At 56.8% G+C, this 25,430-nt stretch overlaps 13 protein-coding genes across 13 annotated transcripts; 8 read left to right on the top strand and 5 right to left on the bottom strand.

Annotated features, from left to right (window-relative positions):
• Window positions 1–39: 39 nt before the first annotated feature.
• On the top strand, window positions 40–843 carry ISF_04151 (protein-S-isoprenylcysteine O-methyltransferase; the record flags this gene model as incomplete). The annotated part of the gene is made up of 1 exon (XM_018847757.1): window positions 40–843. One exon carries the CDS (start codon window positions 40–42, stop codon window positions 841–843), a length of 804 nt encoding a protein of 267 aa, XP_018705337.1.
• A 198-nt stretch (window positions 844–1,041) lies between these two features.
• Window positions 1,042–2,811, bottom strand: ISF_04150 (Membrane bound O-acyl transferase, MBOAT; the record flags this gene model as incomplete). The annotated part of the gene is made up of 3 exons (XM_018847756.1): window positions 1,042–2,295; window positions 2,358–2,398; window positions 2,487–2,811. 3 exons carry the CDS (start codon window positions 2,809–2,811, stop codon window positions 1,042–1,044), a joined length of 1,620 nt encoding a protein of 539 aa, XP_018705336.1.
• A 1,526-nt stretch (window positions 2,812–4,337) lies between these two features.
• On the bottom strand, window positions 4,338–5,151 carry ISF_04149 (PIR protein repeat protein; the record flags this gene model as incomplete). Its single annotated transcript, XM_018847755.1, has 2 exons — window positions 4,338–5,056; window positions 5,118–5,151. 2 exons carry the CDS (start codon window positions 5,149–5,151, stop codon window positions 4,338–4,340), a joined length of 753 nt encoding a protein of 250 aa, XP_018705335.1.
• A 1,897-nt stretch (window positions 5,152–7,048) lies between these two features.
• ISF_04148 (hypothetical protein) lies at window positions 7,049–7,542 on the top strand (the record flags this gene model as incomplete). Its single annotated transcript, XM_018847754.1, has 2 exons — window positions 7,049–7,088; window positions 7,151–7,542. 2 exons carry the CDS (start codon window positions 7,049–7,051, stop codon window positions 7,540–7,542), a joined length of 432 nt encoding a protein of 143 aa, XP_018705334.1.
• A 230-nt stretch (window positions 7,543–7,772) lies between these two features.
• On the bottom strand, window positions 7,773–8,410 carry ISF_04147 (hypothetical protein; the record flags this gene model as incomplete). The annotated part of the gene is made up of 2 exons (XM_018847753.1): window positions 7,773–8,156; window positions 8,222–8,410. The coding sequence occupies 2 exons, from the start codon at window positions 8,408–8,410 to the stop codon at window positions 7,773–7,775; spliced, it is 573 nt and encodes a 190-aa protein (XP_018705333.1).
• A 738-nt stretch (window positions 8,411–9,148) lies between these two features.
• ISF_04146 (ubiquitin-conjugating enzyme E2-24 kDa) lies at window positions 9,149–10,132 on the top strand (the record flags this gene model as incomplete). The annotated part of the gene is made up of 3 exons (XM_018847752.1): window positions 9,149–9,409; window positions 9,587–9,861; window positions 9,955–10,132. The coding sequence occupies 3 exons, from the start codon at window positions 9,149–9,151 to the stop codon at window positions 10,130–10,132; spliced, it is 714 nt and encodes a 237-aa protein (XP_018705332.1).
• Window positions 10,133–10,842: 710 nt separating this feature from the next.
• ISF_04145 (Nucleoside phosphorylase domain protein) lies at window positions 10,843–11,940 on the top strand (the record flags this gene model as incomplete). Its single annotated transcript, XM_018847751.1, has 1 exon — window positions 10,843–11,940. One exon carries the CDS (start codon window positions 10,843–10,845, stop codon window positions 11,938–11,940), a length of 1,098 nt encoding a protein of 365 aa, XP_018705331.1.
• A 221-nt stretch (window positions 11,941–12,161) lies between these two features.
• On the top strand, window positions 12,162–13,679 carry ISF_04144 (hypothetical protein; the record flags this gene model as incomplete). The annotated part of the gene is made up of 1 exon (XM_018847750.1): window positions 12,162–13,679. One exon carries the CDS (start codon window positions 12,162–12,164, stop codon window positions 13,677–13,679), a length of 1,518 nt encoding a protein of 505 aa, XP_018705330.1.
• A 1,907-nt stretch (window positions 13,680–15,586) lies between these two features.
• On the top strand, window positions 15,587–16,174 carry ISF_04143 (hypothetical protein; the record flags this gene model as incomplete). The annotated part of the gene is made up of 1 exon (XM_018847749.1): window positions 15,587–16,174. One exon carries the CDS (start codon window positions 15,587–15,589, stop codon window positions 16,172–16,174), a length of 588 nt encoding a protein of 195 aa, XP_018705329.1.
• Window positions 16,175–17,470: 1,296 nt separating this feature from the next.
• ISF_04142 (mitochondrial nuclease) lies at window positions 17,471–18,517 on the top strand (the record flags this gene model as incomplete). Its single annotated transcript, XM_018847748.1, has 1 exon — window positions 17,471–18,517. One exon carries the CDS (start codon window positions 17,471–17,473, stop codon window positions 18,515–18,517), a length of 1,047 nt encoding a protein of 348 aa, XP_018705328.1.
• A 359-nt stretch (window positions 18,518–18,876) lies between these two features.
• Window positions 18,877–20,901, bottom strand: ISF_04141 (protein PFS2; the record flags this gene model as incomplete). Its single annotated transcript, XM_018847747.1, has 3 exons — window positions 18,877–20,556; window positions 20,606–20,721; window positions 20,817–20,901. The coding sequence occupies 3 exons, from the start codon at window positions 20,899–20,901 to the stop codon at window positions 18,877–18,879; spliced, it is 1,881 nt and encodes a 626-aa protein (XP_018705327.1).
• A 686-nt stretch (window positions 20,902–21,587) lies between these two features.
• On the bottom strand, window positions 21,588–22,624 carry ISF_04140 (Ferritin/ribonucleotide reductase-like protein; the record flags this gene model as incomplete). The annotated part of the gene is made up of 3 exons (XM_018847746.1): window positions 21,588–22,219; window positions 22,291–22,476; window positions 22,531–22,624. 3 exons carry the CDS (start codon window positions 22,622–22,624, stop codon window positions 21,588–21,590), a joined length of 912 nt encoding a protein of 303 aa, XP_018705326.1.
• Window positions 22,625–24,154: 1,530 nt separating this feature from the next.
• On the top strand, window positions 24,155–24,543 carry ISF_04139 (hypothetical protein; the record flags this gene model as incomplete). Its single annotated transcript, XM_018847745.1, has 2 exons — window positions 24,155–24,188; window positions 24,257–24,543. 2 exons carry the CDS (start codon window positions 24,155–24,157, stop codon window positions 24,541–24,543), a joined length of 321 nt encoding a protein of 106 aa, XP_018705325.1.
• Between the last annotated feature and the right edge of the window lie 887 nt (window positions 24,544–25,430).

The raw sequence follows: 25,430 nt of genomic DNA, 5'->3' as shown, positions 1-25,430 counted from the left end.
AAGAAAAACCACGCCCCAAACAACGTACTTCTGTTCACAATGGCCCAACCACCACCTCCGCGCCGCCGCCGCCCCTCAGCCGACAGCTCCGACTCCGACTCCGACGCCGCCTCCCCCGGCCCTCTACCCGCCTCCGTCGCCCTCTCCGCGCAGCTCTTCCCCGGCCAAGCTCGCTCCCTCTCCGGCGTCGCCCTGCGCGCCTACTGCCTCGGCCTCGTCTCCTCCACCTCCCTGCTGCTCCTCATCCTCCTCTCTCCCTCCTCGCCCCTGTGGCGGGCGCCCTTCTTCGCCCTCGCCCTCTCCGCCTTCCACTTCCTCGAGTTCTGGGCCACCGCGCGCCGCAACACGCTCGCCGCCACCACCGACAGCTTCCTCCTGACCGCCAACTGGCCCGCCTACGCCGTCGCGCACGCCGCCGCCTTTCTCGAGTGCGTGCTCGTCAACGCTTTCCGCCCCGACCGGCGGTGGGCGGGCAGCACGGTGGTGGTGGTGGTCGGGCTGGTGCTGGTGCTTGTCGGGCAGGCGGTGCGGTCGGCGGCGATGCTGCGCGCGGGGGCGAGCTTCAACCACCAGGTGCAGCTGGCGAGGGCGGAGTCGCACGTGCTGGTGACGGGCGGCGTGTATGCGTGGCTGCGGCACCCGAGCTACTTTGGCTTCTTCTACTGGGGGCTCGGCACGCAGCTCGTCTGCGGCAACGTTGTCTGCTTCTTCGTGTACGCAGTCGTCCTGTGGACCTTCTTCAGCCGCCGCGTGCGCGTCGAGGAGGCCAAGCTGGTCGAGTTCTTCGGCGACGATTACGTTCAGTACCGAAAGCGAGTCGGCACGGGAATGCCGTTCATCTAGGTGCCACGGTGTCGGCGGTTTAAGAAGGATACGGGCTCTTGCAAAAATGGGATAATTGTAATAAAATCATGTACGGTCATGAGGTTTTTCAAACACAAACACAGGCTGGAATTGAATTACTATACCTCTGGCTAAGAAGCGCTTCCATAAATTTGGTGGAAAATCAGAAAAGCAGTCACCATGTCCCAGATGCACCACCTACCTTGTCCCCGAAGGCATGGGCTGGCGGCTGACGCTCCCGTACTTGGCCTGCCAGGCGTAAAAGTACATGAGCGCGGCAAAGGGCTGGCCAAAGATGGTGAAGGAGACCCAGAAGATGGCGTTGCCGAGGACCTTGCCGCCGTTGCCCATCTTCATCTTCTCTAGTGGAGCGGTGAGCGCTATCAGGGGCAGCTGCAGGAACATGCCGAGGAAGGCGACGCCGATGATGTTGTGCGTGGGGACGCCGACGAGGACCTCGTGCAGGACGGCGGAGACGAAGAAGACGGCGAGGCTGGCGGTCGACGGCTTCCAGCCGCGGCCGAGCAGGGGCATGTAGACGTGGCGCTTGAAGTAGGTGTAGACGGGGCGGTTCCAGGTGCGCCAGTAGGCGCCGAGGCTCTCGCTGTTCCACCAGTCGTCGTAGAAGAAGCGGTCGCCGAAGCGGGTGACCTCGGCGAGCGCGTTGAGGAACGACTGGAAGATGGCGAAGAAGCCCGCGAGCCAGATGACGAGCGAGATGGTGGACAGCTTCAGCAGGCGCTCGAGGATGCTAAAGAGGTCGAGCGAGGCAATCTTGTCGAGCGAGTTGCGCAGCAGCGGCGCCGCGTACTGCGCGCTCGCGACCCAGATGAAGACGGACAGGCAAAAGACCTCGCCGAGGCGTTTGGCGACGAAGACCCAACGAACGCGGTCGGTGCGCGGGTACACGGGCTGGTAGACGAGCGTCGGCGCCCACCAAAAGTACGACATGTTGCTGACGGTGATGTTCTCCGGGTACGGACACGCCTTGTACAGCTCCGGCACCGACTCGCCCTGCACCGGGTGCAGGTAGGCGTGGCGCAGGTCGCGGTTGGTGAAGGCGTACGAGGTCGTCTTGAGCCAGACGATGAGGGCGTGCGTCTCGGCGACGGTGCCGACGAACGGGTGGTGCACGTAGAAGTAGACGACGAAGGTGGTGAGGGCGAGGGCGAGGGTGATGTTGATCATGTGCGCCCAGGCGACGACGATCCAGATGTTGTGGAACTTGCGACGGTCACGGTCCGACGGGCCGGTAGCGGTAGCGGTGGTGTTGTTTGTCGTGGTGCTGCCGCCAAGGGTACGGCGGCGGGATCGGATAGCTTGTCGTGCGGCGGCGAGCTCGATGAGGTAGGCGATGAGCAGGTGGCAGGGGATGAGGCAGAAGAGGCCAAGGCCGACGAGGACATCGTGGCGGCGAAAGTCGTGGCATTTGAGGCAGATGAGGACGCCATACTGGATAGTGTCAGCGAGCGAATTCAATTGACCTCTTTTCTCCTCTCGTCTGTACTAAATACCTTTTGAATATTTTCAATCATCAATCGCACATTGCCAACCACTGGGAGCAACGAGGCGTTAGTGAGGGGCACCACAAGGGCAGCCGCATGTCTCACGTCATACATGGGCGGCTCGTCACGGGCTCGCACAATGCACAACGTGAGCAGCAGCGAGGTTGTCGATCTCAAACCTACCGAGAACAATGACCATGAGGTTGCGGAAACCCAGGAAGCTGGGGGATGCCGTGGAGTCATGGCTCAGGCAGGACGGGCGGACGAGGGAGTGAGTGGCCTCGACGTGGCGATACTTAGGCGGCTGTCTGCGCGACGGCTCCCTTTGCTTCTGCTGCTGCTCCTGCTGCTCGTCGGATTGCTGCCGCGTTTTCTTGGACGCAGCGTTGCTTGTCGATCGGCGCTTCTTTGTCAACACAACGGGCGGCGAGGTTGCCACGCCGGTCGTCGTGGCGTCGGACATGGCTGGTGGTACGGGGGAGGGGTAAGCTGGGACAAACGGAGATGGCGATGATGATGCTGATGATGATAATGATGATGAGGGATCTAAATATGAAAAGAAACAAGGGAGACGGATAAGGGAAAATGGTGGCGGCCAGCCAAGGGAAGAAGCTTGGAACAAGGCGGCGCTAGCAAAAAAGAGGTGCTGCAGCTAGGAGAGCTTCTTGGTGTGAAGCGAAGCTGGAAGCTATCGCTATCGCCAAAGTACCCACTGAACCGAGTCTTAGCATGCGTGACGCTATAGATAGCCAGGGCGTAACTTGGGCGGGTGATTATCTATGTAAGTCTTTCACTTTTGCAATTTCTTTGTTCTTTCTTTTCTTTCTCTCTTCCATGTTTCATTACTTTCCTTTTCTTATTTTGACATTCATTGCGCGGCTTCAAGAACAGTCAATACCGTCCTGCCACAGCAAACCGGACCCCCCAGCCACGCCAAAGCCCGCCCGCGCCACGACCCGCTCGCCGGTGAGGTCTGGGCCCGCCGCCGCCGAACACACCGGGAGCACATGTGAGATCAATTTGAGATGGCATTTGAAACGATGCTATTAAAACGAAAAATAAAAGACGATGTGTCACCGTCATACTTTCTAATCTCAATCCTAGAAAAATTCGTCCCACAATGTTCTCGTTTTTGCGGCGCCAGCCCTGAAAGTTCTCGCTCTAACGTTACCTGCAGCCTCGTCCGCCACAAACGGCCATCGACCTCGATTCGGCACACACACGCTCTGCGGGTCATTTTTCTGCTTGCCTCAATTTCTTCGTCTTTTTTTTTCTTCTCCATTTCGGCTGCTTTTTTTAGTCGCTCGGCCGTTAGCGGTTCCTCCGCCCGCGCGCCACCGATCCGTCTCGTCTCCCAAAAGCTGAAAGTAAATCACCGACCCTTGTCAATGTCATCCACCGGAATTCCAGCCCGAAGCACATGTCAAATCTGACGGCGAAGATTCTGCATCTTAAATTCTGCAAGGGGGCCGCACACCGGGTGTTTCCGATACTGCCCCGGTCAGTGTAGTGCAGACGCTCCTCGGTCACCTTGCTGTGCTTTGTGCGCAATGGTGACAGAAGAGTCCACGAGACGCTGGGAACTAGGCACCTAATAATGTTCATTCGCCTCAACTATAGTTGAACGGCCGAGGCTAGTTAGCCCCTCAGAAGGCTCGAATTCGAATTGACTTGCACCAACGGTTGTACCTAACTAGTCAGTTGGTATGTAATTCGCGAGTGTAGCGTGCCTGACGTCGTATTACTGCATAACACGCGTTAATTGACTGCAGTATGGCTGCTAGATTATTGGCACACTGCATATACAACCATATATGTCACAACACACTGTAATAACACCATCATGTATACACGGTGATTATCATTAAAGCCTGTCTTGGGTGCATAGTCCCAGCAGACAACTCGTCACTATCCTAGGTGGCTTCACACCACTACACAGAAAAAGACAGACTTTTTTGCCATCTGCCGCAAGCAGTCGTAAGGAGCCATTTATAGTAGAGCAACGGCGACGGCGACAGCCGCGATGGCGCCGCCAGCGACACGACCGGCACCAGCGGTGACGGGCTGGCTGGTGGTCGGGTTGGTGGCCGTGACGGAGGGCACGATGCCGGTGCCGGTGGCCACGCCGCTGGAGACGGGGACCGCGGCGCTGCTGCTGCTAGGGGCAGAGGGGGCCGGGGCGGGGACGCCGGTGCCGCTGGCGCTGGGGGGGACAACGCCGCCGCCACCGGGGTTGATGGGAGTGCCCGAGGGCAGCGGGTTGGACGAGGCCGGGTTGGGCACAGGCTCCTCGCAGCTGACGGTGCTGACGGTGCTGGCGGGCTCCGGCTGGGCGGAGGGCGGCGGCTGGGGGGCACCGGTGGGCTGGGGCTGGGCAGACGACTGCGGCTGGGGCTGGGCAGACGACTGCGGCTGGGGCTGGGCAGACGACTGCGGCTGGGGCTGGGCAGACGACTGCGGCTGGGGCTGGGCAGACGACTGCGGCTGGGGCTGGGCAGACGACTGCGGCTGGGGCTGGGCAGACGACTGCGGCTGGGGCTGGGCAGACGACTGCGGCTGGGGCTGGGCAGACGACTGCGGCTGGGGCTGGGCAGACGACTGCGGCTGGGGAGCGCCGGTAGGCTGGCCCGCGGGCTGGGTGCCGACCTGGACCTGGCCGTCGCCAATCTGAGAGACGGGGGCGCCGACGTCGGCGGCAACGGCGAGGGCTAGAGGGGAGGTGGTGTTAGTAGCTGCAAAGGCCGCAATGGGGTGGTGGCAAAGACTTACAGGCCAGAGCGGTAGCGATGGTGAGGAACTTCATTTTGGCAGAGGGTATCACTTGAGAGAAAACGAGTGTGTTTAACGAAGTAGATGGAAAGAGGAAAGGAAGAGAAACAGGAACGGACGAGACGGATGGAGGAGCAGACTATATAAACTTGCAAATAAACTGGGTAGGCAGGTCACAACGCATACCGCGTCACAATGGATGAATGGATAATGGGCGGAGGAGAGCGAACGTCCAGGTACAAAGTTCGCGTAAAAGTAACAAAGCAGACAAATAACAAACGAACTAGAACAGGAGAGAGATGCGTCGATGATTCGTCGGCTGCATGAGCAGGGCAGCAAAACTAGCCACACCTCGAAACTTGATCGGCAATGCGACATACCAAGGTGCCGCCGAGCCGGCGGAGGCGAAAGGGGAGGCGGACGGGGGGGCCGTGGGTCGTCCATCCCACTCCCGATTGTCAATTCTGGACTGTCCGAGCCAATCAGGCCGCTGGTGCGCTTCGTCATGGACTGCCCATCGTTCGCGATCGTCCTTCTCCATCTGGTAGGTTCCCCCCGCGATCCCTCCTGTTCTGTAACAAAGGGGGGGGGGATTGTCAATGTGTCTCCTGTTTTTTTCTTATTGTGGCTTTCGGTCGAGAATCTTTCAGCTGATGATCAGGAAGAGAACAAGGAAAATAGCAACAGCGGCACACGATCCTTTGCCGTCCCGGTGTCTCTCCTGCAAGGCACACCCAGGATAGCCGGCGACGGGAAGGATGTTGTCGCCACCAACATTTACAGTTGCGCCGCTAACCGCTAGAAATGGCTCAGACAACGCATCGGCTCACTAAATCATAGGTTCCTTTTTTAGCTTTTCTGGTAAGTAGTTAGGGGAAAGATTCTGCGTGCCTGCCTGAGTGCCTGACTATCCTTACCGAAAGCAAGCGCTGAGCCCTCTCCACTCTCGACAAACTCAAAGCTCCCTTTTTGTCTCCCCTCCTTTTCGGAGTATTGGAACAAGACGGAAAACTGCTCAATTGATTTACTCATCGACCTGTCAGTGTGATGTGGGGGAATGACCGAGCTGAGCGTCGCCCATCCCACCCAGCCGCGCATTTCCAAGTCTCTCGAGTCAAGCACTCAGCGGAGCACTGTGCAGTGCAGCTGTCTTGCAGGTGGCAAGATGGGCGCGCAGCTGCATTTCCTGTTCTCCTGCATGGTCTATCTGTTTGCGCTCAGCACACCCTCGTGCAGGTGATTGTCTTTGTCTCTAGACTCCCCCCTTCACTGTTCGCATGTGAGGGCCGGGCAGGCCTCCCAGCCATCCCACCAAGTCAATGTCAAATCCCAAAAGATAAATAGATGCCAGCATCGAGGTTAAGAATTGGCCATGCCGTGGGATGACCATTTTTCTCCAATTTGACCATATAGGATTGACCATGTTAAACTACATCTTCCATCATCCTCGGGGTGCTTTCCGCGAGTTCCGCACTCCACGGCCGATGCAACGGCTTGGCATGAACCGGGCGCTCAATTTATCGTCAACATTGAACTCTAGAATCGTTGGCAAACTTATGCATAACCTCCCAGACCCTTTTTATTTCCAAGGCTTAGAAATCCAATCACGATGGCGTGCCGGCTCATCTACGTTGCGCAGTCAACTGCGGGCAGCACACCTACCCTGTTCTCCAACTGTCCGATTGTGATATAGTTACCTGCGGCCAATTTATCTGAAGTAAAGATAAGATTATAAAATCTCTATGACAACTTGCTGAACGGTATTTTCAACTGAAATGAATGTTAATGCCGATATGGCGATGATGTCTGCAGTTGAGCTGCGGTATGGGGTTGTCTAGAATGTATAGTTACAACGTAGCTTCCCCGCACCAGCAGTATGTTGCACCCTCAGCAACAGCTGGACCGTCACCGTTGTGAAACTTGTGTCATCAATGCCGGGCCCCTCGACGCCAGTCGTTTGCACTGGATTGAGTAAGAACTGCAATGGAACCTACGAAAGGGGTAACACAGCTCACGAGCGCGGGCATGCGCAGAGGTAGGACCATCGCCCAACGCCGACTGGCTCAACGACCAGCTCGCCATCTTCGTCCGCCGGGACAAGCGCCGCGCGCTCTTCCTCGAGTCGGTACAGCAAGGCATCATCCTGTACGAGGGCGACAATCTGCTCGTCTACGCGGGCCGCCTCGACTGGGCGCTGGAGCGCAAGGTGCGGCGCGTCGCGCACGCGAAGGACCGCCGGCGGGATAAGAACGTCGACACGACGGACGCGGCGGCCATCATCAAGCTGATGACGAGCCGCGACGAGTACGACACCCCGCTGACGTTTGAATTCGGGTTTGACGTTCCACCGAGTGACGAGGCCATCCGGCAGGTGGCGAGGTACTATAAAGAAACGTACGGCGACGGCGGAATCACGGAGGAGTGAGTGGGCATCGCACAGCTCATGAGATAAAACAGAGGAATAACCGCCAGATGGGTATCGATTCGAAACAAATGCTGCCGCTTATGCAGAATAATACAGAATTTGCCTCCCAAGGCATCAAATGCTACCGCTCATGCAGAATAATACAGACATTACCGTCCAGGGCATTATGTCAAACCAAATGCTGCCGCTCATGCAGAGAACACGACACTGAGGCCGAAAACAGGCCGCCGCTATACAGAGTAGAAGTCTCCGGTGGCTATGTAAATGTTGCGCCGGTGAAACGGACTGTCCATGTACGTGGTGCTTCGGCCGAGGAGCAGCTTCTCCGGGAGCGCTCCTGCCGTCGCCGTCCACGACGGACAAGTCTCTGGCGACGCTGGCGGCGGTTCCTTGTAGACGTTTGTGAACGGGGGGTCATCCCGCCGCAAGCCCAGGTTCAGCCGCCAATTGAAGCACTCCACCAGCGTCTCGACCGTCGCCGCCAGGACCGCGTATTGCTCCTCCCCGCCACGCCGCGCCTCCGGATCCGGGATGTCCGCCAACGCCCAGGCCGCCTGGCGCCAAAAGTACTGCGTCTCCGAGGCGATCAGCTCGCCGTCGCGCGCGCACACCGCCTCGGGGCGGGCGGGCGCGCGGCGGCAAACTTCCACGTCGGGAACGGCCACAGCAGCGCGAGGACGAAGAGGAGGGCGCCGCGGGGCGGCGGCGGGTGCCGGAGGGAGCGCGCGTACCGCACGGAGCGACGCAGGCCGAGGGGCGACTGCGTGGGGAGGAGACGGCGACGAAGCTTGATGAGCGGCCAGCGGTACTTGAGGGGCAGGTAGCGAAAGTTCCACAGGTAGGCGGCGATGGCCCTCAGACGGTCCATGGGTTGGGATGGGGGGTTGTGGGAGATGATGGGTCGGTGGCAGACTGTTGTGGAAGTTTGTGGAAGGTGATGGCCAACAGGGTCAAGTGGTGATGTTGAGCAACGTGTCTCGCGTTTCGCATTTGGACGGGTCCACGTGATTAATGCTGGAAATTGTTGGGCATCTAGCCACCAGCAATTTCTTTCAAAATTCCATGTTAATTGTTTTTGCTAGTATAAAGACACAGTTTAAAGTATTTGTGGCTAATGGTGCGTTGCACGGTGAGGAGTGCATCCCCTCACTCCTACATCGCCTCCTTTCTAGACTAGCTGACAGCTTACCTCTGCGTAACTCTCAGGCAACTAAGACAAATGGCATACTAAGTTGGGCAGCGACTGATGCTGTGGTGGATGACCTACTTGGCACCAGGTTTGTAGGTGCAAAACACGTCAACTTGCGGCAAAAAGAACGAATTTTTAAAGGCTAGAGAAAATTAAAATCCAAAGAATTATAAAAATTAAGCAAGTCATGCCAAGTCTACCAAGCAGAAGAATAATACAAAAGACTTTGTAAGGCAGGTGCAGCTTTCAGGTTCTTATCACCTTTGTGACTGACTACTAACTACATTAGGAGCTCTGGTGAAATCCCCCCTCCATCATCCATAATCCAACATCCATCCATCACCCATATCCACCCTGCCTTCAACCACCAACCGCCATCAACTATTCAAAAATCACCACCCACATAGGGACGATACCATGTCCTCCAGCAGAGAACGCCGCATTGTCAAAGAGCTGGCCGACATCAATGCCGATCAGGAAAAGACCCGCGTGTATGCTGCGCCCCATGACGGCGTCTCCCTGAGCACCCTTGATGGCAAATTCCAGGGTCCTCCCGACACGCCCTACGAAGGCGGCATCTACGAAGTCTTCATTGAGCTACCCGATGAGTACCCCTTCAAGCCCCCAGAGATAAAATTCAAGACCCCGATCTGGCACCCCAACATCTCCTCTCAAAGTGTACGTCCGTTTTCTTTCCACCTTCATTTTTTTCCTCGCTTCGCTCGACGCGGGGGCTTGTTGTCGCCATGTTTCTTGTTTGTCGCAAGGACGAGCAAGACTCGCATTTTCTCGAGCATGCGAGATGATCAAGGATCTTAGACGACTCTTGCTAACCAGGGATGGGTAAAAATCTAGGGCGCAATCTGCCTCGACACTCTCCGAACGGCTTGGTCTCCAGTTCAGACAATCAAGACGACGCTGCTCTCCCTACGGGCGCTCCTCGAATCCCCCAACCCGAATGACCCCCAAGATGCCGTGGTCGCCCGCGAGATGCTGTACGAGCCCGCCAAGTTCGCTTTCAATGCCCACTCATGGGCCGTCAAACACGCCGGCGCGACGCTTAGCGATAAGTTCACCCACGACCTCTCGGCGCCACCCCCCTCGGCCCCTCCTGCGGCGAAGGAGCTTGAGTGCGTAATACCCCCGGGCTTCCTTTCCCGGCAGGCTTGCTGCTCTCACAGCTGAAAAGGAACCCCCTCCCCTGACTAACCACTTGTCTGCAGATCTGGCGAGTTCAACCCGCGCCTTGTCGACAGGTTTGCGGATATGGGCCTCCCCAGACAAACCATCATCTCAGCGTTTCGGGATGTTGGCGTGCCGAGCCATCGTGCTAACCCGTCCTACGAACCCGATGGAGGGGTTATTGACGCCGTGGTGCAGCGGGTATTCGCCACGCAATAGTCTCCCTCGCATCGAATGACTGTGATGACCGCTTCTCTCTTACTCAAAGTTTTATTGATGCATTGATTTGGAGTTTTATCCTTACTTTTTTTGCCTTTCGCTTTTTTTTTTTTTCATTTTCATACCACGGGAGCCGACTTTACAATGGCAAACAGTCACATACTTTGATATACAACTTGCTACTTGCTATTCGTGACACAATCCCAATTGTATAACCCTTCAACTATTAGAAAGGAGTTGGTAAGACTGATGAAATGCTGGAAAAGACGTCGATTCTCTTTGGCGATATGACGCTGCACATGCGTAGCACTCGAGCGGATAGCGGTTAGTGTCTGGCACAGGTAGTCGGCTTGCAGTAGTGGCGTATATTCTACATTGCTTGTTGTTTATATGCTGACCTATCGCTAGGCAAGGTTTCTTGATGGCTGCATGGCATAGTCATATGTCTCTGTTGAAGCATGAAGGCGGGGTCAGGCTGACAAAAGGCTGCTCAGCTGTTCGCTTCCGCAGTCTGCCTGGATGTACCTCCAGCCGCTCTCCCCTCACCGCGAGGATAAGGCCCAAGGCTCTGACATCATCTTCTTCCCTGCTGCCCAACATCGTCCGACGTGGTTTGCACCGACCGCAATACCGTTTGACTGAAAGAGACGCAATATTCGACTCGACTTGCAACGACCCTGCGGCCGAGCCAGCTTTCTGCCTTTGCCATGATGTCCCTCAACGGTGCCAGCACGAGCCGAGAGCCTGCTGATGGTACGGGCCTGATGGCTAGGACTTCAAGAAGGAACCCGACACTTTCGCACAGAGACTACACCATTGGATGGATCTGCGCCCTGTCGATAGAGATGGCCGCAGCAGAAGCCATGTTGGATGTCCTACACAATGCACTGCCCAGGGCCGAAAACGATACCAATACCTACACGCTAGGGAGCATTCTGGCGGATGACGTCGCCCACAACGTTGTCGTTACGTGTCTCCCATCCGGGTATTACGGCAACAACAACGCGGCGGCCGTTACGAGCAATCTACGCCGCACCTTTCCCTCTGCTCGCCTCTGTTTGATGGTAGGCATTGGTGGCGGGGTCCCAGGCACAGCTGACATCCGACTCGGCGATGTTGTTGTTAGCGAAGGGGTACTACAATACGACTTAGGAAAACTTCTTGATGGTGGCCATTTTATGCGAACAGGTAGTCTGAAAAGCCCGCCACATGAGCTGCTGACGGCCGTTACTAAACTGCGAGCGAAATATGAGCTGGGCCTTGACCAAATTGACATGATTCTTTCCGGGATGCTGAAGCGACACTCGACCATGACACAGTATATCCGTCATCACTTACTACGAGATCGGTTATTCGAAAGTACATACAGTCACGTTCAATTAAACGGCCACTGGACAGATGACTGTGAGCTTTGCGATGAGTCCATGTTGGTAACGAGACCGCATCGAGCGAATTCTAACCCAATCATCCACTACGGGACTATCGCTTCTGGAAATCAAGTCATGAAAAATGGCAAGACGAGTACTGAAGTAGCACATGAGCTGGGTGCTCTATGCTTTGAGATGGAGGGTGCAAGCGTGATGGATGGCTTTTCCGGGCTGGTTATTCGTGGAATTTCTGACTACTCCGACTCCCATAAAAATAAGAAATGGCAAAGGGTTGCTGCTGCCACCGCGGCGGCTTACGCGAAGGAGCTCCTTCTAACTCTGCCTTCGGACACCTGCGCCCCGCTGCTAATGGTTTCGATTACCGCTGTCGATGCTGGTGAGAAGAGCTGCAGAATTCGTTCATCCTTTCCACCCCACTAACATCGATTCAATTACCAGAACGTCACAAAACTCTTTTAAATTCTTTGAAGTTTGAGCAAATCAATGCTCGACGTTCCAACATCAAGCCAAAGTCTTTGACAACGTGTCAATGGCTGTTGACGCACCCAAATTACCTGGACTGGCTGCACTCTAGCCAAGTTAACAAACATCATGGCTTTCTATGGATACAAGGAGGACCCGGCACGGGAAAGTCAACGATTATGAAGTTTGCTCACGAGAAAGCAACCAAGGACCGAGAAAAAGTGACCATCTCCTTCTTCTTCAACGCACGAGGCGGAGAATTAGAGCGTTCCACTCCAGGCATGTATCGCTCTCTTCTGTTCCAGCTCCTGACGGCGCTGCCAAGCCTTTGCGTGGTATTTGATGAGCTCGAGCACAAGGACACTCTCGATGAACTTCACGCAGCTACTTCAAGCAATGAAAACCCAGTATGGATGCTCGGGGTGCTCCAAGATTTGCTGCGAAGTGCACTGGCTAAGCTTAATCAAAAGCGTCTGACAATCTTCGTTGATGCTCTTGACGAGTGTGCTCCGAATGAAGTGGAAGGACTGGTCGAGTTTTTTGAATATCTCGGAGAAGACGCTGTACAGAGCAACTCGAAGCTTAGTATCTTGTTTTCTAGCCGTTACTATCCACAACTCGACGTCACCTATGGCCTCAAAATTTACCTAGAGGATGAAGACGGCCATGAAAAGGACATTGCCATGTACGTACGAATCAAGCTCAAAATCGGCCAGACCAAAACTGCCAAGGAAGTCAAAGCACAGATTCAGAAAAAAGCAAAAGGCATCTTCATGTGGGTCGTCTTGGTTGTTGGCATCCTCAACTCTGAATACCTTGGTGGCCGTATATTTGAGGTGAAAAAGAAGCTTGACGCTCTTCCAGCTAAACTGAGCGAGCTGTTCAAAGAAATTCTGTTAAGAGATCAGACAAATTTCGATGACTTGAAGCTTTGTATACGGTGGATTTTGTTTGCGAGACGTCCACTGCAACTCGAAGAGTATTATTTCGCGGTCGTATCTGGGCTCCACCCAGACGCATTGCAGGAGTGGGATTCAAAGGAGGTTACTCTGGATGACATGAGACGATTTGTCATATGTTCTTCGAAGGGACTTGCAGAGACAACAGAATCCAGGCCCCAAACAGTCCAGTTCATCCACGAGTCAGTGCGAGTTTTTTTTCTCGGGGATGGTCTGCAGGAGTTGTGGCCTGATCTTGCCGCGACAGACTTCGCGAGCGTTAGCCATGACCAACTTCGCCAATGCTGTGATATCTACTTGAAGCAAAGCTTGGATAGCATGATTACACAAGATCTATTACGTCTGTCTAACGGGTATTTACCATTGGATTACTGGGAAAATGAGGCGAAGCGTGACACTCTATCAGCCAATTTTCCGTTTCTAGAGTACTCAACCTCCCATACTCTCTACCACGCGAACGCTGCAGCCAGAGCGATTCCACAGGAATTGTTCTTGAAGAACTTCCCCGTCGAAGCTTGGGTTTCGCTCCATAACCTCTTCACTCTTCCTCGACTCTCCCGCTATATGCCTGAAAGGGGTCTTCTTTCCATTGTTGTGGAGAGTAATTTCGCGCAACTGATCAAGTGTATGTTACGACTTGACCCGAGAAGCGAAATCACCCTGCGCGACCGAGAATGGGCGTATCGTGCGGCTGTTGCTGCAGACTGGTGCCGATGTGAAGGCAATCTGCTGGGATGACGGGATCACTAGCCCAAGTCAGTAGCAACACGGAAGCGTCAATGATAAGCTGGGTTGTGACGGGAGGAAGTCAAGCTTGTGCCGGTACGCGTTGGACAGTTGGGCGTCTGGGTGGTGGTAGAGCAGGACCTCGAGAGTGAACGTGTCACTTAGTGTGCGAACGAGACTGTTTTTTGGTGGCGAGTCTCCTCAGAGCTTCTACAGATTGCTTCTTGCAGTTTTGGTCTTCTCTCTTGTTCATCGACCTGGGGGTTGCGTGAACTGAATTTGCATAGATCCACGCGACACTGCTTCGCTTCCGAGAGCAAATCGGTCGTACTGTTTGAAAATGACCGGTCACGACTTTGCAAAGAAACTTGGCAGAGATTTGAAACAGCTTCGAGCCAGTCGATCAACCAGTCTCTTCCGACCACGGGATCGTTCTCCCTGCCTTGAGACGGGACTAGCACTGCCTCAACCAATTCAGCGATATGCCGTCTGAACTAGCATACGTAGCAGATTCGGGCAGGAGGTTGCATGAGATCGAGTCTCTCCAGAGTTGTATCTTACTGGCTGACCCGGCGTCAAGGGGCTGCTCGATAGCACACGATAGGAATATCCAGCACAACTACGCCTTATTAGTCGCCCTTTATACTAACTGTGAACAAGCTGACGATAGAAATACCTTGCAGCATCCGGTGTGTGTGAGAGCACTGCATATGAATTTCAAGTCGATTGAAGATCTGTTGAAGGTTTCAACGACTTGTCTTAGCTCATGTTTGTGTGGAGGACCATGTGGCCGCACAGGTACACGCCGGCGAGGTCGATCATCTCGCCACGGCCTGCCAAACACTATTTGGGACTCTCAATTCAAATGAGCAACCTATTCTGGAATTCAGACGGGTGATGAGAAAAAAACCCTGACTTGAAAACACGAGCAGCAAAGCGCTAACTTGCACCAGCAGAGGGCAGGGTGGGCGCTCCGCCGGGGGGCTGGAAGCTGCATTCTCAGCTTTCCAAATTTACATCAACTGCGAGCAAAGTGTGTGTGCCTTGATAGGTTATAGCTGAGGGGGGGGGGGGGTGGTTTAGCAATAAACATGCAGTTCTTGGCGTCAGCCACTGGCCATCAAGGTTGCCAGCTCCATCACAAATGGCACCTTTGATTTTAAGCTTAAACTTGGGCTGTAGAAGAGAAGGCAGTCCTGGTAGAATTTCTACAGCGTGCATTACACTCCGCCTGGGTTATTAAAGAGCTTGTTTGTTCCATCGTGGGTTGTGGAAAAAAGTTGAAAACGAGGAGGCAACGCAACATCTTCCTCAAGCAAGACAGAGACGAGATGCTTGTTGGGTGGAATGCGACGGCCGAGTGAGTGGATCGGGCTGGCAATAAAAGCATGCATGTAAATCAGCAGCCATCGACGCCAAGAATCCAGCTCCATCTTCCGAAAATATCACGGTCTACACCCTCTTCGCGGGCACCAGGCACAAGTTCCAACATTCTGCCCACCACCATGCAGACTGGACAAGAACCGAAAGCAACACAAAGAGGCGATAGAAGCCTGCATCTTATAGGTCCTGCTTTGATTGCAGTAGCTGGTGCTCCATCGTGGCGACTTGCATGATTCAAAGAAACGTTGGATTGGGTGCGGAACAAACCACAAAGGTTCTCACGAGGCGTCCTTGGCAAGCGCAGGTTTCCTGCAGGTCTATCGTTTCCGTACAAAGGAACCGAGTGGCTGAACGGGAGAGAGAGCCCCATCGCATAATGACAAGCAGAAAGATCCGAGCTTGGTCCGTTGTTGCGGCGAGGGTATAAAAGCACGTCGTCGTCGGGTCACGGCTGGGCCTGCCCTCCCCTTCCAACTTGCACGCTTCATCCCATCAATTACCCAACCCTTCGTTTTTGATCCCAGACACTTTTCAAGATGCAGTTCAAGTCGCTCGCTTACGTCCTGCTCGGACAGTCGGCCCTCGTGGCCGCCCAGTCGGCGACCACCACGGCGCCCGCCGCCTCGGCCACCTGCGAGCCGCACGAGGACCACTGGCACTGCCCGGCCGGCGTGCCGCAGCCGTCGCTGAACCCGGACGGCTCCGTCAACACCAAGGCCACCCAGGGCGCCGGCGGCAGCGCGACCGCCTCCGCCACCGCGAGCAGCCACGACCATGATCACGACCACGACCACGATCATGACACCACCCCCGCGGCCTCGGCCAGCGGCAGCGCTGCCACCGGTTCCACCACCCTGGCCACCACCACCGTCGCCACGGGGCCCAACGGCTGCACGCCGCACAACGACCACTGGCACTGCCCCTCCGGCGTCCCCAAGCCCACCACGCCGCCCCCGGGCTACACCCCCAAGTCCACGTCGGCGGCCTCGAGCGTCTCCGGCGGCGCGTCCCCAAGCGCCACCGCCTCGAGCACTCCCACCACCGGCGCCGCCGGTCGCGCCGGCCCGCTCGGCATCTCCGTCGTCGTCGGCGGCAGCCTCCTCCTCGGAGCTCTGTTCCTGTAAGCGCAGAGTGTAAACAGAAGTGTTGGGTGGCGGTTGCTTTCGCCTTTGAAAATGTCCACACAAGTCAGAAAAAGGTTCGGCTCAGAAGAGGGCTATCGTAATCACATGGGAAATGGAAAAGGGTGGCGGATCACACTAATGTACATGGCTGCGTGTTGTATAAATAGACCATGACGATAGCAGAATGCGAAGCACCAAGTCACTTGTCACACCTTGCGGAAGAGGGAAAACGTGCAACGGCCGTGGTGTAGCGGACACGGGGACAATTAGTCTTGGACTCGACAAGTCGGGCCAGGACGTGCCGATACATGCACGATGGGAGTGTCGTGCACCGGATCATGCCGGCTGCGACACAGCGGCAAACGGTCGAGGGCAGTCTTGGCTGGAGTAGTTCGTGAGCCTTGTCAGGGGAAGCTCGTTCCGGGAGGAGGTGATGTCACCGGAGAGGGAGCCTCAGGGGCGACGCGTAGCTTGAGGGTGGGTGGTGACTCTGGTGAGTCGGTGGTTGGTTGTCGAGTCACGGACCATGATGGGTCACGGGTCGTGGTGGGATGAGCAGGCTGCGGCGCGTATGGGCGTGAGTGCTTTTGCAGAAGGAGTCGACGAGTGCAGAGAGGGAAAGACCTGGTAGGTGCTAGTAAGCCGGGAGAATTGACAGCAAATGTAATGACATGTGCAGGTCAAGTGAAAGACGAGTGTCGTGATGCTGGCAGAAGTTGCCAGTGGGAGGTCCTGACTTGACCCACAGAGGTACAAACGAGGTTATCCAAGAGAGAAACGACTAGGAACACGAAGAACAGAGGTGGATGGGAAATGAAAAATAAATAAAATTCTTAGAATTTTAGGATCTCAAAATACAGAGACGAGGAAATATTTCCTCCAAAGAATTAATGCTAAAACGGAAACACGTCTCCTTGATGCAAGGGTCTCCTCCACCAATCCGCACGGTTTTTTCTCCATGTGGCTCAGCCGTATGGCTCAACGTGGCTCAGCCATGCAACTTTTTTTGCTAGCTACCCCAAACTTGCAACCTCTCAACCTCGACGACCACCAAACAAGCCACATGAACTAGGTACGCTCCCGTGAGCACCAACAGCACAAAGCCCTACCACCAAGCATCCTCCCGGCTGACTTGCTCTGACACACAGGCAGCAACACGAGCACCAACTGCAGAGTCACACTGCTGCTCGCTCCCGACTTCCCGCCAAACCACCAGGTCCTCCTCCTGCTGCCTCCTGTTCTCCTATAAAATCATTTGACCTGCCGCCCTCCCGTCGAGGAGCCCGCCCACCCAACATGTCCAAGCAATCCATCGCCATGATCGCCGCTCTGAGTGCCGGAGGCGGCGCTGCCCTTACCGCCGCCGTCTACTCGCTCCGCTCCAAGCCCGAACAAGCATCACAACTCCAACAGCCACCGCAACAACAACTCCCACCCACCGCGACCCTCCCCGGCGCCTACCCGCAACCACCCCTCCCCTCCGCCCTCCCCACCGCCGGCCTCACCACGCCGGCCTCGCCCGTCAACCCGTCCGGCCTGTTCGAGTACGGCTTCCCCGGCCCCGTCGCCGACCTCGCCGCGCGCTCCGCCCTCGTCTCCAGCTACGACCGCCGCACGCGCAACCCGCACTGGGTCGCCGAGCACATCACCCCCGCCTCCCTCGCCCTCCGCGATGCCGACCGCAAGCACTCCTCCTTCCTCGAGGACCCCTCCGTCCCCGCCCACTTCCGCGCGCGCCTCGCCGACTACCACCGCAGCGGCTACGACCGCGGCCACCAGGTGCCCGCCGCCGACGCCAAGTGGTCCCAGCGCGCCATGGACGACACCTTTTACCTGACCAACATGTGCCCGCAGGTCGGCGAGGGCTTCAACCGCGACTACTGGGCGCACTTTGAGGACTTTTGCCGCCGCCTCACGCAGCGGTACCCGTCCGTCCGGGTCGTCACGGGCCCGCTCTACCTGCCCCGCAAGGACCCGGCCGACGGCAAGTGGTACGTCCGGTACGAGATGATTGGCAGCCCGCCGTCGGTGGCGGTGCCGACGCACTTTTACAAGGTCATCTTCGCCGAGGACGGCAAGGGCGCGGGGGGCAACGTGGCGCTCGGCGCCTTCGTGCTGCCCAACGCGCCGATCGACAACAACAAGCCGATCACGGACTTTGAGGTCCCCGTGGAGGCGGTGGAGCGCGCGAGCGGGCTCGAGTTCGCGACCAAGCTGCCGCCGCAGCGCCGCAAGCGCCTCTGCGCGGAGACGACCTGCGCGCTGGTCATCAAGGACTACGCAGATCGGCAAAAGGCCTTTGCCAAGGGCGACGGCAAGCGTTCCCTCCCGCCTTCGCAATAGTATCGTTTTTCTCAAGGAGGTAGAGTCTGGATGTATTCTGGGGGATTTCCTGTTATTTTTTCCTTTTTACGCTGCTATCTCATAGAAAGAGCGAGACAACATCGGCCTCGAGGGCCGGACGTTACATCTTGTACATTAGACCATGCCGCATAGCCAGCCCGAGCTTCTTACGTCGCTCAGCACCGAAATAAGCATTAATACCGTCCGCCGCTGGAAAAAGTAACCTGAAACTGTTATTTGTGTCTTTAGATCAGTTTCATCATGTCTACCGCCATCACTACCAAAATAATACAATACACGGACGCCGAAGTATGACACATCGCACAACCCAATTACGGCCCTATTACAGCGGCGGACCCTTATCGTATCCGCTTGTAGTTGCCATGTCGCTGCTCCTCCCGCAGACTGTCCGCCTGGCTCGGCAGCGGCGCCCTTCGCCGACCACCCGCGTCGACGACACTCCCCTTGCCTCCGTCCAAGCCCATGGGCATCGGTGGCGGCGGAATCGGCAAGCCCCCAGCTCCCGGCGGCGGGATCAGCCCCGGCGGCAGCTGACCTGGCGGCGGCAGCGGCACGCCGGCCTTCTTCATCATCTCCAGCAGCTGCATCGGGTTCGGCGGGTTCTTGGGGTCGATGCCCGGCAGCGGCGGCGGCGGCGGCGCGCCGTTCATCCCGGGTAGCGGGAACGGCAGCGGCGGGAACTGGCCGGGCGGCGGTGGGGGAATATGGCCGTTCGCCCCGACGCCGGGGATCAGGGGCGGCGGTGGCGGCACGGCGGATCCTATCCCGGGCACGCCGCCTAGCGGGAGACCCGGGATGCCAGGCAGGCCGGTGCCGCCGTGAGCGGACTGGCGCTGGCCGGCGTCCTGGTCGACAAGGGCGTCCATCTCGTCCTCGATCTCCTGCTGCTCCTCCTCCTGACGCTGGCGGCGGTTGCCGCGGCGGTCCCAGGTGCCCTGGGCCTCGGCGGCGGCCTCGCCGATGTGGTAGCGGTCGTGGAGGACGTCGGCGGCGTCGCCGGGGCGGGCGCGGGTCCAGAAGCGGGTGATGCGGTCGTTGGAGCCGGAGGCGAGGACGTGGCCGAGCGGGTGCCAGTCGAGGGACCAGATGGCGTAGTCGTGGGCGAAGGCGACGCGGTGGGCGGGCCAGATGGACTGGGCGGGCGCGGTGGTCGGGTCCGGGCTGTCGTAGGGCGCGACGGTGAGCTGCTGGCCGGCGGGCGTGTTGGGCGAGTCGAGCAGGTAGTGGAAGAGCGCGCCGTCCATGCCGCCGGTGGACAGCAGGTTGGCGTGCACGGGGTGCCAGGCGACGGTGGAGATGTCCTTCTCGTGGCCCTTGAGCAGGCAAATGTCGCGCATCATGCGTAGGTCGAAGACGCGCGCTGTCTGGTCGCGCGCCGACGTGGCCAGGCAGCTGCCGCGCACGCGCTCAAAGAGCACCTTTGTGATGGTGCTCTTGTGTCCGTGGAGGGTGGTCAGGCACCGGCCGGTTCGCGGGTCCCACAGCTTGACCAGGTGGTCCTTCGACCCGGACACCAGGAGGCCCTTTGTCGGGTGCCAGTCGACCGACTTGGCGTCCCAGCCGTGCCCCTCGAGCTTCGTCTCCATCGACCCCAGGGCAAAGTCGAAGACCTTGAGCGTGGAGTCGTCCGAGGCGGTGACGAACTTGGAGTCGTTGGGGCTGAAGGCCAGGTCGCGGATGGGATCCGAGTGCGCGTTGATGCTCTGCACGTTGTTGAAGTTGGGCTGCCAGTACTTGATGAGGCCGTCGTGGTCACCGGACACGAGCCAGTCGTCGCTGTGGGAGTACTCGAGCGCCCGGATGGCCGAGTCGTGCGCCTGCATGATGGTCTCAAAGTTGAACCCGGTGCCGTTCCATAGCGTGAACTCGCCGCTGGTAGAGGCTGTGAGGAGACGGCGGCCTTCGGGGGTCCATCGCACCACGTTTACGGGATGCTTGATCTTGTTGAGGGATGAGTGTAGGTGTTTGGCGGGAATGGTATCTGCTGGGTTCGTCGGCCTTGCAACTGGCGGCAGCATCTGGCCGATGGTTAGCGCATCGCCAAGGACATGTCAACGATATACAAACATCAATAATGTAGCTTGCACTGGGGCGCTCAGCCTCGCCAATGTAGGAGCCCTTGTAATTTGGTACCCTATTGCGCTGCCAGTGAATTATGGTTGAGCTGTAGTCGGTCACGGGTCCTGTGAGGCGTCAGCTGGGGCTCATCGCCTGTCCCGGGCACGGGTCGGAAGGGCTGCCAAAGATGGCAGACAAGACGGCGCAAGGATTCACTTACGTCGACCTCGAACTTTGACGAAACCTCCATCCTGCCCTTGGCCACCACCACGGTCGTTATAGTCTCCACGAGGCTCATAAGCCATGGTGCCTTTTTCAGGGCCCAGCCGGGCTTGCGATTAGCGCTGGGGGGCGTGAAACATGCGTAAACGATGCCACGGTATGACGTTGCTTAAAAGTTCTATGAGATGCGGCGCACGAGATTGAGCGGTCAACAAGGCAGGGCGATAAAATAATGAGATGATTCGAGTGATGATCTGAGGCGCGTTGAGCTTCCATCAAAGGACCTACTTTGGTAGCTCTCAATGGCTCCAGCAATTTCGCGCCAGATCACATGATGGGTTATCGCTGCTTAGTCATGCCGCCGACTTGTGCTCCGGCTACATACAGCAATCGTTTGGCATCGCATTTGGGTTGAAATCTTGAAAAAGAAAATTGAGATAAAAAAATGAAAGCAACGTGAAGAAATAATTTTGTGCAACAAGGCTACCCAAGCGTCCTTGAAGGCCCAGTGGCGAGCACTCGCTGCGGCAAGGTTCTTGGCGGCTCACCTACACGGGAGACAGGCGACAGCAGACAGCGACGACACTGAATGGGAAAATACTAGGCAAGTGGGATACTGCACAGTCAATTTTTAAGGAATTAATAAAATTACTAAATTTTCTAGGAATTTGTTAAATCTTCCTTATTTCATTAATAATTATTAAACTTGGGAAATGAACCATTACTACTGCATCACACCCGGGCCCCGGCCCCGGACACGACATGGCCGTTAGGAGGAAATCTCAATGATGGCAGGGCCGGCAGCGATGGTGTCGTCGTTGACGGCATCCTTGCAGCTGGTGAGGACAGCGTAGGTCTGGCCGGCGAAGCCCTCGGGGATCGTGACCTTGAAGCCGCCGTCCACCGGCGTGGCGTCGGCGAACACCGGTCCCGTGACGGCCACGAACGCCGCGTAGATCTTGGTGTCGGGGCTGGGGCCCTTGAGCTGGTAGCCGGGCGTCTGCAAGACGACCTCGGCGCCGGTCTTGACCGGCATGGGGGTGTTGGCGGCGAGCGCGAGGGCCGGGAACGCCTTGACGGGCAGCGCCGGGTTGGAGGCCGGGCAGGCGGTGATGAAGCCCGAGGCGAGGGAGTAGACCTCGTCGAGGGAGAGGGGCGCGTCGAACGGCTGCGGGAAGGGCTTCTGGTTGAGGTTGGCGCGGATGTAGGAGGAGTGGCGCGACTCGACGGTCAGGATGGAGCCGGCGGCGGTGAGGTAGGTCTTGGGCATGATGTCGGCGGCGGCGCCGAGGTAGGCGGAGACGCCGACGCCCTCGAGGATGGAGGCGGTGGCCATGAAGGACTTGACGTCGGTGTAGCCAAAGTTGTAGGTGCAGGCGGCCGTGGGGTTGGCGCCGGCGGCTGGGAGGGGAGGGGGCTTGTTGTCAGCGGGTGGGATTGACCGGGAACGGGTGCGAGGATGGCTTGCTTACCCTGGAGAGCCTTGGTCAGGAAGCCGACGTGGGCGGCCTCGTCGCTGGCGATGGACTTGACGTTGCTGTAGACGGTGGCGTCGAAGCCGGCGTTCTGGAAGTCCTGCTGGGAGAACTTGGCGAGGCCGTCGCGGTAGAAGGTGTCCTCGAGATGCTCCAGGGTCAGGGCGTACTGGAGAATGTCGGCTGCGTGTTGTCAGCAACGGGGGTTCATGTGTCAACGAGGTGATGTCTCCTTACCATCAGTGATTGCAGCACGCTTCGAAACGGTAGGGGCGGCAGAGACGAAGCCAGCGGCGACGACGGCCGCGACGGTAGCCTGGGAGAAGTGCATTGTGACGGCGATATGTGCCAAGGTATGGTGTACAAGAAAAGGATATGGTTTGTGTAATGTGATTGTAGGATGAGCGAGAACAAAGGGGACCGATAGCAACCCGGCTGGCAGGATTCTTTTATTCCGTGGACTAGGGCAATAACAACATGTCCTCTGCCACATCCCGGAGCTCGACGGCGAGAATGCTCCGCGATGTCATGACGGAACCAAGACGGCGCTTGTGTCGGCATGTTTCGCAGCCGGATTACATGTTGGAGAAACGGTAAAAGCAATTCGGCTCCTAGCGCAAGCTCTATGATGGCTACGCTCGAGAGGTTTGATTGAGGCGGCGCGCGCATCGTGGCACTAGCAACAAGCTTGCTCGAGTGTGTCCAGGACCTTGCCCACAATATTGGACTTGATTCCAAACATACCTTGCCGGATGCAAGCCATGCCGGGCTAGGCGTGCACGTTTTCTGGGGTTGGCATGCTGTCAGCTTGTTGTTGTTAGTTAGTGAATTGAGATGTGCCTTCTTTTAGCCTCGTGGGCGGCCGTTCGGAGCGAGGACCAGCCGGGGCCGGTTATTTCCCAAAGGGGCAACTAGCACGATCGATCGCCCTCGCCAAGTTGTGGTATTTCAAAGAAAAGAAGAAAAGGAAAATTGAAAGAGGAAAAAGGAAGATCGAGGTTCAGAGTCTGCCAATTGAGATGGAAACATATTTCATGGGTGCACAATCTTTGTTTCGCAGATGTTTATGCTCGCTCGATCGACGCCGAAACGGATCATCCCGGTCAATGCCGGAGCACAACATCCCCCGGCATTAAGCAACCTATGTATGTGGCGTCTAGTCAGGCACGTCGAGTAACATTAAACGTGCGCCGAATTGAAACAAAACAACGTTCGCCTGGAACAGCCATGCAGCAACAGGATCTAAGCTCGCTAACCTGCATACATAACCTCCACTTAAAAAGGCACTGGTGGCAGCCCTAGCTCAGCCTCGCCACCCCCATTCATCGTGGCCAGCCCGGAACGGCGAGCATCCGGGGAAGTTAGATTACTTGAAAACAATCCAAGGCACTTGCTTGGCGTGCTATTGATATTATGGGGGAAAACTGGGTTTCTCGATTGTCGACTAGGTAAGGAATGATGCTGGGCCGTGGGTACGAGGCGAGTGACTAGTTGTAACTTGCTCGTTTACTCAACGAGGACGGACAACTACGCAGTCGGTAGTTGGCCTCGGCGTGGTTTCAAATACGTCGGCCAAGAAACCGGGTCTATGAATTAGCATCTATGTATGTAGTTGCGTCGCTAGCATGACCGTGGGTAGACCGTTCGCTGAGCTCGTCCATGACGTGGATGGATAGCCAAGCCAAAGGGAACTCGACGCAGCAACTCCTTGCTAAACTACTATTACCTTGGGATGCCCGCCGCTTCTTTTTTCTCTTCCAAAATCCTGCATACCAATCACTCACTTCCCTTCCTCAATCTTCTCATTGTCATTTTTCAGCGCTCCTCCGTTGACTTGTGCATCATTTACAATACCATCACCATGAAGTTTGTTGCCATCATCGCTTCCCTGGCGTGTAAGTTGTCGTCCCTCTCCTTTCCCCCCCGAGACTCCCCGGACATTTCTCGCTGACAGCATCTCCAGCCATCGCCGTCGCCGCCGACGTGTCCACGACCATCACCTGCCCTGACTGCAAGACGCCCGCGTCGACCAACGACGTGGTCACCCGCTCGCCCCTGCCCACCACCAGCTGCGACTCGCCGTCCCTCACCGTCGTCAAGACGGGTGGTGCGCAGAGCACCGGCGGTATGAGCTCGAGTGCCTCCGGTAGCCAGACCGGCAGCCCTACCGGCGTCCCCGTTACTGGCGGTGCTGGTCGCGTTGCCGGAGGTGCCCTGGTCGCTGCTGTGGTTGCCGTCGCCATGCTTTAAGCGGCACCAGTGTCTGCGCACGATACCATAGCTAGGATTCTCGCAAAATTCCGCATTGATTCTATAATGCTACACTATAATTCATAATGCAACTACATTTCTACACCCAAGACAGTGACTCGACTACCACGACATACTTTTCTGACCCTCAAATCAACTAGACCTGTCGTACACTGCCAAGACTTGTGCCGCTGCAGCGGTCGCCGCTATCAAAGGCGTCTCGCTATACCGAATAGATGAAACGAGGCCTCGGTGCCCCCTTCGCTTAGTCGGAGCAATTCCCGCCGTGCGACTTCGGAGCTTGGCAAGTACGTCAAGAGCCAAGCCCAAGCACCGGCATCTCCTTGCCGCCGGTCCGCGGGCGCCTGTGTGTAACAGCAGATCACTGTAAATAAGGAAGGAGATGTGAGAACAAGAAACTTGGAGCACTTTTTTCCAGAATAACGCCAAGTTGTAATTGATCCAAGCACTTGGTGACGCCGCGTAGGGACAACGCAGATGGCAAGTCAACTAGAGCATAAACCTTGTATTTTTCGTGCCACGCAGCCGCCGCTCCCACGGGCGCGACGCCCTGCGACACGTGCAATAATTTTGATACGCCTCAAAAGAACTTGGCTATTTTTGAATCTTCAGTTAGACAGCCCAGCAAGCTACGTGTCTGCATATCTACCACCCGCCGCGCCCTCACGCTGCCATCACTTCAGCTGCGCTCCAACACTTGTCCACACAGTAAACTACTGACTACACCAAGTATGCGGATAGACAACAGGAAAACGGGTAACTACAGAGGGAAGGCATGTGTGTTATCTTTAGGCAAGTAATCAACAGGAGAACCTGCAAATTGCGCTGATCACTAACATCTCTACCGACGGCGGAGGCGTTGCCGG

Source organism: Cordyceps fumosorosea, assembly GCF_001636725.1.
Source record: "Cordyceps fumosorosea ARSEF 2679 chromosome Unknown scaffold_8, whole genome shotgun sequence".
Lineage (NCBI taxonomy): Eukaryota > Fungi > Ascomycota > Sordariomycetes > Hypocreales > Cordycipitaceae > Cordyceps > Cordyceps fumosorosea.
The sequence above is the reverse complement of the archived record's forward strand: the minus strand, read 5'-3'. Positions and strand labels throughout refer to the sequence as shown.